Here is a 16,478-nt window from a genome sequence, read left to right as displayed (position 1 = left end):
GGATTCGAACACGGACCGCCGTAGTGACAGTCGGGGACTCTACCACCCGCGCCACCGAGTCGTGTGTGTGTGTGTGTGTGTGTGTGTGTGTGTGTGTGTGTGTGTGTGTGTGTGTGTGTGTGTGTGTGTGTGTGTGTGTGTGTGTGTGTGTGTGTGTGTGTGTGTGTGTGTGTGTGTGTGTGTGTGTGTGTGTGTGTGTGTGTGTGTGTGTGTGTTAGTGTTTGTGTATGATGTGGTGCATGGCACAGGGTTTAGTAAAGCCCTTAGTGCTGTTACATAGTGTGATTGCTTAATCATCCCGCTCCCAGCTGCAGCCTCCGCCTAGCTTATCCGAGGGAAAAAGAAGGCCGATTGCGTAAGTCCCTCTTGTTGATACATCGCCTCTTCTAAGTCAAGAATCTCACAGAAACTGCTTGCGGTTGAGTCCCAGAAGGATAGTGTGTAGGCCCATCAGGGCATGGACATATCCTGACATTAGTCAACCCCATTGCTTTATGGGGAAAGCCCTTGGAGGAAAAGGCTAAGGACGTAAACCCCGACAGATAATCCAGGGGCAGTTGATGAGGATACTACATTACATTGCCATTTAGCACACACTACATCCATGATGATCTCCAGAAGTATTGATCACTTTCCTTTGGAAGCCTTCAACATAGTTTAGGGGGAGGTGGAACTTTGGCACAAAGGCTTACTCTATACTGAGCTCCCAGACAGAGCAGCTCGGATGTGGTCGGTGAAGAAGATTCTTCACGGCCGTGAACTGGATCATGAGGAAACAACGCGGGTAAGAGGCAGTTTACAGGTTATAAATTTCCTCAGACTGGAGCAGTGGTTCTTAACCCCAGGGTCCCGATCCAAAGTTGGGTCGTCAGGCCGCTTCAATGGGTCGCCAAGAATTAAATATATCTATTGAAAATATTACTATAAGTATTAGAATACCTAAATCGTTAAAATCTAAGGACAACGTTATGGAGACATAAAATTAAAATAAAAATAAAGTAAAATAAAATTTGTCTAAAAATGTTTACAAAGGTATGGGTCGCCATGGTCGATCTTGACAGAATTTTAGGTCGTTGCATTAAAAGGTTAAGAACTACTGGACTAGAGTAAGGGAAAATACCAATGGCCTCTCTAGACGGTGGTTCCCAAACTATTTTACCTGACGCCCCCTTTTTGCTCCTAGTAGACCCCCACGCCCCCACTCCCTCTTTTGTCCATGTGAAATGATTCTCGCACTCATTTCTTTGCATTGTTCAGGAAAACAGATTTCTGTTTGTAAGGAGAACTAGCTTAAAAGAAAATGGGTTGGAGTGACTGCTATAATTATATTTTGCATGTATGTAATGGCAGATATTTGTTCTTTGAATGATTTTATTATTCTAATTAAACAAATGTTTTGAGCAAATGACTTCACGCCCCCTAGTTTGGGAACCACTGCTCTAGACGGTGGTAGTGACTACTCAGACACAATGATCAGCCACTGTCTGCCAAAGCTGGGCAGCCTCCATCCAGTAAGGTGCTTATCCGTTGCATGTGACTGTCTCATTGGGTACGTGGGGCTAGGTATGAAAAACCCGAAACAAAATGATAAATAGAAATAGAAAGACTACCCCGATAAGAAGTGGAACGTCAGAACTCTGTGTACTAGGCTAGGAAACTATCTAACATACCTGGACAACATAAAAACTGTTGTAACAGAACGTGAACAAAGGAGAACGATAATGGTCGTAGCTACCCTCCAAGGTACACGGCTACCTGAATCCAGATCCAGAGACAAACTACACGTTGACCTAGCAAGGTCGCCATCACTTTGGAGTTAGTTTTGCGGTCCATACTAAGTTGTTGGATTCAAATCAGTACTCCAGTAGCTGATTAAGAACAATTAGCTGAGAACAGGTACAGGGGGTACAACCATCATTTCTAATTACTCCCCAAGACATATACTTGCTTTTCTCAATCTACATTCTACCTCTATCTCCACTCCTCCCTTTCCCGACACATTCGCAACCCAAGTATCTAAAACTATTCACTTCCTCCAGTCTCTTTCCCTTAATATTCACTTCCAGTTTTCAGTCATCCTCTCCCCTTGTACATCTCATCACCTTACTTTTACCCACATTTATCTTCAACTTTCTTCTTTCGCACACCTTCCCACCTCTGATCCTGCTACAAGCGCAGTGACGTCACCAAACAACAACTGGCTCATCTCCCACTTTTCTCCGTTCTTTTTAACCATCTCCAATCCGCGACCCTTGCATTTACCTCTCGTACCACCCCATCCATGTATAAATTGAACAGCCAAGGCGACAAAACACATCCTTGGCGAAATTCCACCTTTACCTCAAACCTCTCACTCTTTCCATTTCTGATTCTAACACATGCCCTACTACTCTCGTAGAAACTCTTAACTTCTCTTAAGAGCTTTCTTCCTATACCTTATATCTGCAATACTTCCTACAGTGCCTTCTGGTCTACCCTGTCATAAGCCTTTTCCAAATTCATAAAGGCCCAAAAAACATCCTTACCTTTTCCTAAACCTCTCTCATTGAATACGGTTGAGTCGCTTAATCATATGTCCAGAAAGTTTTTTGTGCTGATATTTTCAACTTTTCTAACACTGGAACGTTGAATACGGTTGAGTCGCTTAACCATATGTCCAAACTTCATTGGGTATATATGTAAGGGCAAGGTAATTCGTGTTTTTAGTTTACTTGCAGAACTTTTGCCTAACAGTTAGGGATCTTCAGTGTCGCTTGGTTGCGGTGAGAAAGGGGGTGGCAATATATATTAAACATGCGGATCATATGTCCGGTCAGTTGATCCGGAGGACTGGAGGAGTGCCTGTATAGTTCCACTTTACAAGGAAAAAGGGGACAAGTGTGAGTGTAGTAGTTTCAGAGGGATCAGTTTGTTAAGTGTAGTTGGGAAGGCTTATGGGAAGAGGAGTGCCTGTATAGTTCCACTTTACAAGGAAAAAGGGGACAAGTGTGAGTGTAGTAGTTTCAGAGGGATCAGTTTGTTAAGTGTAGTTGGGAAGGCTTATGGGAAGGTCTTGATTGAGAGGATTAGGAGAGGAACAGAGGGAGAAATTGGTGAGGAACAGTAGAAGTTGAAAATATCAGCGCAAAAAAAGTTTGGACATATGATTAAGCAACTCAACTGTATTCAACGTTCCAGTGTTAGAAAAGTTGAAAAAATCAGCGCAAAAAACTCGTGAATGCATAAGCTGTTGTCCTGGTATTATTCTACGCTGAACAAAATAGCCAGACATTAGCCGGAGTATAATCCTTAAAGTCGTCCAGTTCAACTTTTTGGTTTAGACGCCTTAGCAGCGCATAGCTCACCATTCTCTCCACTCTGGCGTTAATTTACGCAAGTTTTTCCACGTTTGACAATGAATGAGGTGTAAGAACTCCAGGTGCCAAAGCCTGTGTCAGCGAAAGGCGAAGAAAAAGACCGGGGGTAGGTACGCGAGTAGGGTGAGAGGGAAGTAAAGAAGAACCAGGAAAATGAGGAGGCAGAAGAAGAAAAGCGGAAGGGCGAGGTGTGTGTGTGGGGGGGGGGGGGGAAACGAGGAGAGGACGAGGTGGGGGAGGGCAAGAAGGAGAAAGACGAGGAGGAAGAGGAGGAAATGAAGGACGAAAGCTAAAGAAAATAGGAGGAAAATGAGGAGGAGGGAAATGAAAAGAAAGACAACGATAAGTTTTAAGAACAGAAGGAGGAGAAATGGGAAGAGGAAGAGAATTAGTAGAAGAAGGAGGAAGAGCAGAAAGAGGAGGTTGAGAGGAAGGAGGACGAAGAAGAGGATGTTAAAGGAATGCGGAGCCAACAAGCGAAGGTCGCAATGTGCACGGAGGGAATGAGTTCTACGGGACCGGCAAGCTGACCGCAAAACACTTGAGAACTCCTTGTTCTTGACAAGGTCCGTCTCTCCGGCCGAATAAAATCATCTAGTCTTGACCAGAAGAAAGTTATTAAAGCATACCACTAGCTTAATAAAGAAATATAGTGATTACACTTTTATCATCAGAGATAAATTGTGTGCATGTTTTTTTTAGATATATTTATGATGTCCATTTCAAAATTATAGCTCATTCTAGTGTATCACGAATAATTCTCACACTTTTATTATTCTAATCAAACATTGTAGCTACATACATGATAAAACTTCGAATGGTATAATTCATGTCGAATGTCATTTCGTTGTAGAAATATAGTCGTCAGATCTTAATTTCATTAGTGATTTTGGACTGCTACGTGGCTGTACAAATCAGTCACAAGAAAATAAATCAAAACTAGTCTTGCACTGCCTGAACATTCTAATCACAATATGATAAAAAGGTATCTGAAATAGAAATAAAAAGTAAGATCAATAGAGATCATATGATAGAGGAGTTGCCCTGTCACATGCAGTAACATTATACCCGACACTGATAATTGTCATCAGGAAAACTAGACGTGATTTATAGAATATTAATGGATTTTCAAAATCAGCGCACAGAACTATACGTAGCAGACCCTAAAGGCCTGATGAACCATATATGCATACCGACCAGTGCTATAGTTGAGCTCCTTTGCTAGAATGTACTCTACTGGAGGGAAGAGTCAGGAGATCACCACTGTCTGGATGTTAATTGGGGTGATACCTCTTTTATACAAAGGGCTTCCAACAGGGAAAACACGGGCATCATCATCCTGGTCCAGTCCCAGATGTTCTCTCGTCGAGGGGATCCCATGTTCGTGTGGGTGAAGGCTCTTGATAGATCCTGCTTGAAGGTGGCAAGTAAGGCGTCTTGAGAGACGAGTAGTCGCCATTCCTACATAAGAAGATCGAGTTCCACAGTCCTCGAGATGACAAGTATGCATATAGATAACGTTTCTCTTCTGGGGGATTCAAGGGAAGGGAGTTGTTCTTTGATAAAATGTTCGGAAGACTTCTTGGATTGATAAAGAATTATAAAATCTAGATATCTATCTACCCCTTACAAAGTAGGTAGCCAAAGTCAAAAGCATAAATCCACTCCCATCCATTTCATCCCAACATACGAGTGTGTGTGTGTGTGTGTGTGTGTGTATGTGCGTGTGTGTGTGTGTGTGTGTGTGTGTGTGTGTGTGTGTGTGTGTGTGTGTGTGTGTGTGTGTGTGTGTGTGTGTGTGTATGTGTGTGTGTGTGTGTGTGTGTGTGTGTGTGTGTGTGTGTGTGTGTGTGTGTGTGTGTGTGTGTGTGTGTGTGTGTGTGTGTGTGTGTGTGTGTGTGTGTGTGTGTGTGTGTGTGTGTGTGTGTGTGTGTGTGTGTGTGTGTGTGTGTGTGTGTGTGTGTGTGTGTGTGTGTGTGTGTGTGTGTGTGTGTGTGTGTGTGTGTGTGTGTGTGTGTGTGTGTGTGTGTGTGTGTGTGTGTGTGTGTGTGTGTGTGTGTGTGTGTGCGCGCGCGTCTCTGTTTGTGTGTGTGTGAATTAATATACAGTATGCGTACATGTATATATCTATATATATACATATACACGCAGTTGTGTATATATACATATATATGTACATATACATATTATATATATATATATGTATATATATATATATATATGTGTGTGTGTGTGTGTGTGTGTGTGTGTGTGTGTGTGTGTGTGTGTGTGTGTGTGTGTGTGTGTGTGTGTGTGTGTGTGTGTGTGTGTGTGTGTGTGTGTGTGTGTGTGTGTGTGTTTGTGTCATTATGACTTTTGGAAATAACCTCTCCTACTGGGATTCGAACCCTCGCCTGAGCGGCTTCCTTTTTATAGGACGAAGACGTGATGACACAGTCTTTGTCTTATCTGTAACGATCTCATATCATCCAAGCAGTGTATTTCAGCCTCTGAGAAAGCAAATAAGATTCTAGGACTGATTGCGCGATCTTTTGATTTCAAAAGTCCATCACTCATTAACATGCTATATAAATCGTTAGTTCGTCCACATTTGGAATATGCTGTTTCCGTATGGTCACCGAATCTCATTAAAGACATTGACAGACTGGAAAAAGTACAACGGCGAGCCACAAAACTGATTCCAAATATCAAAAATAAATCATACGAAAATCGACTAAAACATATGCATCTGTTTTCCCTAATAAAGCGTAGACTCAGAGGTGACTTGATACAGGTCTTTAGAATTCTAAAGGGAATTGACAACATCAAAAGTGACAAAATTTTCACATTGAATGAGAATCAGACAAGAAACAATGGTCTCAAACTGTCCGGAAATAGATTCAATTTGGAGGTAGGTAGAAACAACTTAGCCAACCGTGTAGTTAATGAATGGAATAAACTTCCTACACAGGTAGTGCAATGTAGTTCAGTTCGAAGCTTTAAGAATCATTTAGATAAACACCTAAGCAAGATGCTGTAATGATTATGATTTATTTCATATTATTTGTTTTTGTTTTGTTATCATTTGTCTGTTTTGATTTTCATTTGTTATTAGTTATATGTCAATTCATTATTATTTACTATTTACCTGTTTGTTTATTTTATAACTATACCTATGCATTTGTTTATGTATCTTATTTGTTATTTACATAATTACAGTTTTATTTATTAATTTATTTATTTTTTTCGCATTCGACCTAGATATGGACCAAAAGGTCTCCTGTCGGCATGCTTCGTCTTTGTAATCCTTTGTAGAAAAAGCAAGCCGCTCCGGCAAGGGTTCGAATCCTAATAGGAGAGTTTATTTCCATATATACATATATATATATATATATATATTTATATATATATATATGTATGTATTTATATATGTGTATATATATCTATATATATTATATACATATATATATATATTTACGTATATATATATATATATATATGTATATATATATATATGTACATACATATGTATGTATACATATATATATATATATATATATATATATACTGTATATAGATGTATATATATATATAGATAGATAGATAGATAGATAGATGGATAGATACACGTGTGTATACATATATATATATAAATTATATATATATATATGTATATATTATATATATATATATATATATATATATATATATATATATATATATATATATATATATATATATATATATACCTGTATATATGGGGGGTGGAAAACGACTGGAAACAAAGACTGTTCCAGACCGGTTTCGCCTTATGAGGCTTCTTCAGAGGTAATGATTTACAGGAAGCGAAAATATCATTATTTTCATGATCAATAAGCTGATTATTACCAATAACATATCTTTTAAAATTGTAGATGGAAGTTCTTTGCTACAAGGCATATCCGAGTTTTTCCGGGTCATTCTCGTACGTCAATCACCTGTGCGACGACACTTGATACAATTGGTTGGAAATGCGATCACAAGAATTCTCCAGCTTCTTCGCCGACTTAGAAAACGACGAGGGAAACATGGAGCCTACAGGCACTTCAAGGAGATTCGACAAGGATTTTGACCGAAGAGTCAGAGCATTCGTCAGTGTCTGCACAGTCATGGAGCTCATGGTCCTCCTTCGATTCTTCAACGACAGGATTGGACAGCTCCTACATGACAAAACCAAGAGAAAAGACACTCGACAAACAGACGTAAGCATCGTGCGGAGCCTAACAATCATCGACATCGTTTTAGATGAGATGAAAAGGTCCGCGATGCTTTCAAAGAAACGTAAATTCTGTAACTTAAGAGAGGAAAATGTAAGGACAACCAAGAAGTTGAAAAGATCAATTAATTTTGATTCAAAGATGACGTGGAAGAAAATGCGCTTCCTCGGCAAAGGCGGGTTTGCTTCCGTCACGCTCGTAGAGGATCCGACTTCTGGTTTCGTCTGCGCAAAAAAATCCATTAGGATCTACCGCCTTGAACGACAGCTGCAAGAAATAGAAATTCATCGAAAGCTACAGCATAATAACGTCGTTTCCTTCCTAGGCGAGGACAGAGACTCGGAAAACCTGTACGTTTTCCTTGAATATGTCAACGGCGGTACTCTTGGGGACAGAATCGGCACCAAAGGAGTGTCCGAAAGGAGGTCCAAACTCTACTTCAGCCAACTGATCAAAGGAGTCAAATACCTACACTCCCAAAAGATCGTCCACAGAGACATCAAACCAGAAAATCTTTTCCTGACAAAAGACGACGATCTAAAGATTGGAGACTTCGGGATAGCCGGCGAGTTCGTCAAGGGCGAGTACCTGACTAAAATCTGCGGGACTTCAGCCTACATCGCCCCCGAAGTCTTCACTGGCCGATACTTGGCAGAGCCCACGGACGTCTGGGCGTGTGGAATTGTGCTCTTCAGACTCGTCACTGGTCAAAATCCTTGGACAATCTCCATAACAAACAAAGACATTAACTTCGGGGTCTGGTCTTATTCGACCGAGGAAATGCGACTCCAAAAACCTTGGAGATCGATCTCGAGGCAAGTTTTCCGTCTCATCAAAAGCATTCTTGTTGCGAATCCTGAGCAAAGAGCAACTCTGGGCGACATTGAGCAAAATGCATGGCTTCTTGGTTGATGTAACAAGTTGTATGAGTAGCAAAAATATCTACAAAATATTAAAAATAGAAATATTGAAACTTATCAAATCATGCCTAATACATTAGGATTGAGTTTACTTATCACTTAAGTAACGGGGATTCCCCTCAGCTGAATAAAATCGTTCGGTCGCAGCTAGAAATATATATATAGAATATCTCCTCATATGTATGTATATATATATATATTGGTTTGAATTTTGCTTTAAAACCGGAAAAACACAATGCTATGGACTTCCTGGTAGGTTTTGATAAGTTCTTGTCCCATAATAATTATGATAAAGACCTATTATGTCTCAAAGGCGTGCTCTTGAATAGCATTTCGGATTGTTTCAAGGACAACAATGGTCTACCCAAACGTTACCAAATGGGTATAGAAGAATTAAAAAAACTAAGTAACATAATTATCACCAAGGCAGATAAAGGGGGTAAAGTAGTTGTTTTAGACCTAGACTCGTATGTTGAAAAAGCTATGGAGCTTCTTAATGATCAAAATACATACGAGAAACTCACCAAAAACCCCTTAAAAGACATGGCTGCCTCTTTTAATAAGCAAGTTCGTAAGATCACCACTAGTGAACAAGTGTCCAAACTTAAAGTTTTTACTCCCAAGCTCCCTTATTTTTATGGCCTCCCCAAGTTACATAAAGAGGGTACCCCATTAAGGCCCATTATTTCCAACAGGGGTTCTTGTTCCAGCAAACTCTCTAAATGGCTTGCGGGTTTATTATCACCATTTGTGGGCAAATTTTCCAATTCCCATTTGAAACATTCAGAAGATTTCATCCAGAAAATAAAGGAGATTAATATAGTAGGCCGTCGCTTATTAAGTCTTGATATTATCTCATTATTTACGAACATTTGTGTTGATGATGTTTTGTCCTTTCTAGAAACTAAGCTACAACCATTCCAAGACAAATTCCCCCTTCCGGTTTCCAATATCATTGCTCTTGTACGCACCTGCGTGTCATCTAATGTCTTTTCCTTTCAAAATCGGTTTTTCAGGCAAAAGTTTGGTTGTAGCATGGGTTCGAATCTTTCTCCTGTTCTGGCTAATCTTTACATGGAATACTTTGAGAGTGTTCTTCTTCCAACAATTAAACCCCCAGGTATGATTTGGTTAAGATACGTTGATGATATTTTCACTCTTTGGGATGAGAGTTGGGGTCCCTTTGATATTTTTCTTGATAAACTTAATAATTTAACAACCAACATCAAGTTCAACGTGGAATGGCAAAAATATGATAAAATCCCCTTTTTAAACATCTTAATCATGAAGAATGAGAATAAGCTTGCCTTTACTGTTTTTAGAAAGAACACTCATTCAGGTAGTTACCTCCATTTCTTCAGTCATCACCCAGATCACATTAAAAGGAGTGTAGCTTCGGGACTTTTTCTCCGAGCCTTTAGGATTTGTAGCCCCCAATTTTTAGAACACGAATTAACTTCCATCAAGTCCCAATTAACAAATTTAGCCTACCCTCATTGGTTTCTGGATAAAGCCCTTAGTCAAGCCAGAGCAAGTTTTTTCAAACACCCTTCCACTAAGTTAAAGAAAGAGAGACAAAATCCCCTAGTCATCCCCTTCTCAGAGTCCATCAGTCAATTGTCCAAGTTTCTTCCCAAAGAGAAAGTAAATTTAATTCATAACTACCCTAACACTATTAATAAAAAAGTTGTTAATGTTCACCAGAGGTTGAAGGAAGAACATATCCCAGGTGTTTACTCCCTTCCATGTAAAGATTGTGACCTTTCATACATTGGCCAGACGGGAAGAGACCTACCGACAAGATTAAATGAACACAAAAGGTCGATTAGATATGGCCAAATAAATTCAGCAGTGTTTCAACACGTTGATAAATTTAATCACCGGATGGACTGGGAGAAATCTGATCTCATTTACAAATCGGGGTGTGGGTTCAGAAGGAAAATGGTGGAATCAACATTAATTGATTATCTGCCCACGATGAATATTTCCAAGGGTCAATGGACCCCAGACATCATTTCAGGACTATTCATCACCAAAAATATTGTCAACAAGCTTCCTCCCCCTCCAGCTGACCCGACCTCGTGTCAGCCTCAGGTCAACTAGGGCTGGGGCAGTGATGTTCTGTATTTTCTCGTGTTCCCTTTCTTTTGTAAGAGGTTGCTACTTAAGATAGCCTCCTCCCTGCCACTTTGTACTACTGAAGAGGATTGCAGGTAGCAATCGAAATATATAGTTCCGCTTACGCAACTCTTTCTTTCGTCCGACTGTGGTGTTAGTTGTGATATATATATATATACATATATATACTTACATATATATATATATATATATGTATGTATATATGTATATTTGTATATATAGACAGATATATGTACGTATGTATTTGTATGTGTCGGTGTGGGTATATATATATATATATATATATATATATATATATATAAATATATATATATATGTATATATATATATATATATATATATAGCATAATATATATATATATATATATTATATATATATACATATATAATATATATAACATACAAATACATACGTACATATATCTATCTATATACATAAATATACATATATATATATATATATATATATGTATATATATACATATATATATATATATTCATATATATATATATACATATATATGTATATTTGTATATATAGACAGATATATGTACGTATGTATTTGTATGTGTCGATTTGTGTATATATATATGTATATATATATATATATATATATATGTATATATATATATATATGTATATATATATATATACATATATATATATATACAGTATATGAATATCATAAAGTCAAGGCGACTGCAGTATGCCGGCCACATTGCAAGAATTGAACAAGAAGGAATACCAATGAGAGTGATGATGGATGGGATGGTAGGAGGAAGACGTTTCCCAGGAAGACCACGCAGAAGATGGATGGACAACGTGAGGGAGGACCTGGAAAGGGCTGGAGCAGATGTCCAGGATTGGATGACAGTGGCACAGGACCGTAGAGTCTGGAGGCATTTGGTGCTAGCGGTGAGGGGTCAGCAAGTGGCCCGACCACCACCGGAGTGAGTGAGTGAGTATATGTATATATATATATATATATATATGTATATATATATGTATATATATGTAACTTGTTAACCCACTGTCGGAGAAAAGAAATCAGAAATACTAATTATCTGTATATTTCGACCACTGACTGTGGTCCTCTTCAGCAGAATGATACAAAGGAATAGAGTTAACAAGTATAAATATGGACAGGGAGAGAACAATTAGGAGACGCGGACAAGAGGACTCAGGTTACTTGGGGTTGGTATGTGGGAATCTGTCCTGCTGCTTTCATAATTAATTTGTTTGCTGCCATCCATGTGATCCAGTCTGGTGACCATTGACCTTTCGATAAATTAAAATTGGGTAGGTGTTTAATGAGAGAGGATTCAATAATTTTTCTTCGAAAACTACACTGGGATTTATAAATAATTTCAGCCTTTTCCCAATCCATGCAGTGGTCCTCCTTACTGGTGTGGAGAAACACAGCTGAATTTTCTTGTCCGTACTTAACGGAATTTTTATGCTCCTTTATTCTCGTGGTTAAGTCTCTTCCTGTTTGGCCCCAGTACACTTCATCACAGTCTTTGCAGGGAAGTTTGTACACACCGGGACTGTTTTCTACGTTGGTGCGTCGGTGTACATTCACTACTTTCCTGAATAAACTGTTGGGGTAATTAAAAATTAGTTTGACATCATCATTGGGCAAAAGTTTGGAAGCTGCATTAATGGAATCACTATATGGTAATAACAAGTTATTCTTGCTCCATTTAAATTTATCATCAGGGTTGGATGTTTTATAAAAATTGTGTTTTGTTTTATTCAGGGCTTTAGACAAAAACCACCCTGGGTATCCTAGCTTTGAAAGTTGTGATTGAATTAATGTTAATTCTGCATCCAGATGTTGTGGGCTGCATATCCTGTATGCTCTAAGAAACAGGCCCGACGCTACACTACATTTGATATTATCCGGGTGATGACTAAAGAAATGTAGGTAGCTGCCGGTGTGTGTGGGCTTCCTGTACACTGAAAAGGACAATTGGTCCGGACCTCTCATGACCAAAGTGTCCAGAAATGGGATTTTTCCTTCTTCTTCCCATTCTACTTTGAAACTTAAGTTACTTGCTAGGTTGTTTAATTTTATGAAGAAGTCATTAAAAGAACCCCATTTATCATCCCATATAGTAAAAATATCATCTACATATCTGTACCAAAACATCTCCGCTGGTTTAATTTTTGGTAACAAGGTACATTCAAACCACTCCATGTAGATGTTGGCAAGCACTGGAGAGATGTTGGAGCCCATGCTGCATCCGTTTTTCTGTCTGAAGAATGAGTCTTTAAAAGAAAAAAACATTAGTATTAATACACAGACGTGTCAAACTGATTATTTTTGAAACTGAGATAGGAAGTCGCTGTTGGTGTTGGTGCAGCTTGTCTTCTAAGAATCTTAAAACATCTTCTGTGTTGACATTCGTAAATAAAGAAACTATATCGAGACTTAATAGTTTCCTATCATTGGGTATATTTTGTCCCTTGATTTTATCCACGAAATCTTCTGAATGTTTGATATGGGAGTTAGAGAAACTTCCTACGAAAGGTGACAAAATGTCTGTGAGCCATTTGGATACCTTATTAGTACACGAATTTCTGTTGGAAATGATTGGTATGCCTTCTTTGTGGATCTTTGGAAGGCCATAAAAATTAGGTAGTTGTGGGTTGAAGACTCTTAACTTATTGAATTGATCATTTCCTATTATTTTGCGAGCTTCCTTATTAAATTCTGTGGCGGTGGTTTTAAGAGGGTTTTTGGTGAGAACTTCATAAGTCTCTCTATCTGCTAGCATATTAAGAGCTTTGGTATCATAATCATGTTGGTTGAGAATAACTAATTTCCCTCCTTTGTCTGCTCTAGTGATAATGATATCATTATATTTCCTGAGCTGTTCTACTGCTAGTACGTACCTTTTGGGCAAACCACGGTCTTCTTTAAAACAATCCATAATTCCCTGTAATAGAACACCTTTTAAACAGAGTAAATCCTTGTCGTAATCATTAACCTCCATAAATTTGTCAGAGCCAACAATGTAATCTAAGACATGACTTTTATCCGGTTTCATAGCGAAATTGACACCGAGTCCCAACACTTCCAATTCGTATTTAGTGAGGATTTGATCAGAAAGGTTAGCCACATTGTCCGTAAGGGAGAATTTGGACCAAACAATTTATTCAGGAAAGTAGTGAATGTACACCGACGCACCAACGTAGAAAACAGCCCCGGTGTGTACAAACTTCCCTGCAAAGACTGTGATGAAGTGTACTGGGGCCAAACAGGAAGAGACTTAACCACGAGAATAAAGGAGCATAAAAATTCCGTTAAGTACGGACAAGAAAATTCAGCTGTGTTTCTCCACACCAGTAAGGAGGACCACCGCATGGATTGGGAAAAGGCTGAAATTATTTATAAATCCCAGTGTAGTTTTCGAAGAAAAATTATTGAATCCTCTCTCATTAAACACCTACCCAATTTTAATTTATCGAAAGGTCAATGGTCACCAGACTGGATCACATGGATGGCAGCAAACAAATTAATTATGAAAGCAGCAGGACAGATTCCCACATACCAACCCCAAGTAACCTGAGTCCTCTTGTCCGCGTCTCCTAATTGTTCTCTCCCTGTCCATATTTATACTTGTTAACTCTATTCCTTTGTATCATTCTGCTGAAGAGGACCACAGTCAGTGGTCGAAATATACAGATAATTAGTATTTCTGATTTCTTTTCTCCGACAGTGGGTTAACAAGTTTCATTTTACCAATGTGCTATTACATTACGCTGTGGTACATATATATATATGTATATATATATTTATATATGTATGTATATATATGTGTGTGTGTGTGTGTGTGTGTGTGTGTGTGTGTGTGTGTGTGTGTGTGTGTGTGTGTGTGTGTGTGTGTGTGTGTGTGTGTGTGTGTGTGTGTGTGTGTATGTATACATATGTGTGTGTGTGTATATGTGTGTGTGTGTGTGTGTGTGTGTGTGTGTGTGTGTGTGTGTGTGTGTGTGTGTGTGTGTGTGTGTATGTGTGTGAGTGTGTGTGTGTGTGTGTGTGTGTGTGTGTGTGTGTGTGTGTGTGTGTGTGTGTGTGTGTGTGTGTGTGTGTGTGTGTGTGTCTGTGTGTGTGTGTATGTGTATGCTTGTATGTATACATGTGTGTGTGTGTGTGTGTGTGTGTGTGTGTGTGTGTGTGTGTGTGTGTGTGTGTGTGTCTGTAGGTGTGTGTGTGTGTGTGTGTGTGTGTGTGTGTGTGTGTGTGTGTGTGTGTGTGTGTGTGTGTGTGTGTGTGTGTGTGTGTGTGTGTGTGTGTGTGTGTATGTGTATTTGTATACATAGACCAGACGCGACATAACCAACGGACCAATCAACATACATATTCTCAGCCCGCATCTATCGTGAAGCACAGCAACTTTACTATAAATACCGACGCATTCCCTTTCTGAAAATTAATTTTTACCTCTGAAGAGGCCTCATAAGGCGAAACCGGTCAGAAATAAAGTCTATGTCTCCAATCGTGTGATTTCCCTCCTGTGTATTCACCTCGGATCTGCTGCAGCCTCTGTCGAGACAGCCAGACACCACCCTACGGCAACGAGCTCAGAGCTCATTATTTGCCGATCTCTGGGTAGGTCTGAGACCACTCCCACACCACACACCGGGACAGCAAGGTCTCAACTCCTTGACTAACGTCCCGTACCTACTCACTGCTAGGTGAACAGGGGTTACACGTGAAAGGAGACAAACCCAACTTATCTCCGCCCGGCCGGGGAATCGAACCCCGGTTCTCTGCCTTGTGAGGCCAGTGCTTTACCAATCCGCCACTGAGCCGTAAATCCACACCGAGTGTGTGTGTGTGTGTGTGTGTGTGTGTGTGTGTGTGTGTGTGTGTGTGTGTGTGTGTGTGTGTGTGTGTGTGTGTGTGTGTGTGTGTGTGTGTGTGTGTGTGTGTGTGTGTGTGTGTGTGTGTGTGTGTGTGTGTGTGTGTGTGTGTGTGTGTGTGTGTGTGTGTGTGTGTGTATGTGCGTGTAGCAATGGAAAACGACTGGGAACAAAGAATGTTCCAGACCGGTTTCGCCATATGAGTCTTCTTCAGAGGTAATGATTTACAGGAAGTGAAAATATCATTAATAATAATAATAATGATAATAATAATAATAATAATAATAATAATAATAATAATAATAATAATAATAATAATAATAATAATAATAATAATAATAATAATAATAATAATAATAATGATAATAATAATAATAAATAATAATAATAATAATAATAATAATAATAGTAATAATAATAACAATAATAATAATAATAATAATAATAATAATAATAATAATAATAATAATAATAATAATAATAATAATAACAATAACAATAATAATGATAATAATAATAAATAATAATAATGATAAATTTATTTGGCAAAGAATCAATATACATGAAGTGCAGATAATGACATGAACACATAGTTCGAAATAATAACAGCAAATTGCCGAGGATAACACAAAAAAGCATGTACGCTTATTTCCATGGTGGTTCTCATCAGATTGTTATTCTACACTAAGTTACACAGACAACATACGTAGGGGGTCAAGGGAACCAGAGACAATCATGAGTAATACCAGTCAGTACACATATGACACATAAACATTGTTATAGTTTTGCTTATATTACTAAAATGTTCTTAACACGTAGGATATTGAGACCAAAAATTGAGCACCATCACAATAAGGAACATTGCATTAAGCAATGAGCGGAATATTACCAAAAACGTATCTTTTAAAACTGTAGAGGGAAGGTCTTTGCTATAAGGCATATCCGAGTTTTTTCG

The 16,478-nt window shown here is 38.7% G+C and overlaps 1 protein-coding gene across 1 annotated transcript; it reads right to left on the bottom strand.

Annotated features, from left to right (window-relative positions):
* Positions 1-8,811: 8,811 nt before the first annotated feature.
* On the bottom strand, positions 8,812-13,704 carry LOC143036029 (uncharacterized). Its single transcript, XM_076203286.1, has 2 exons — positions 12,940-13,704; positions 8,812-8,871 (listed from the first exon to the last, which is right to left on the bottom strand). Exons 1-2 carry the CDS (start codon positions 13,702-13,704, stop codon positions 8,812-8,814), a joined length of 825 nt encoding a protein of 274 aa, XP_076059401.1.
* Between the last annotated feature and the right edge of the window lie 2,774 nt (positions 13,705-16,478).

Source organism: Oratosquilla oratoria, chromosome 20 (assembly GCF_046742065.1).
Source record: "Oratosquilla oratoria isolate Oo_2021 chromosome 20, ASM4674206v1, whole genome shotgun sequence".
Taxonomy (NCBI): Eukaryota; Metazoa; Arthropoda; class Malacostraca; order Stomatopoda; family Squillidae; genus Oratosquilla; species Oratosquilla oratoria.
The sequence above is the reverse complement of the archived record's forward strand: the minus strand, read 5'-3'. Positions and strand labels throughout refer to the sequence as shown.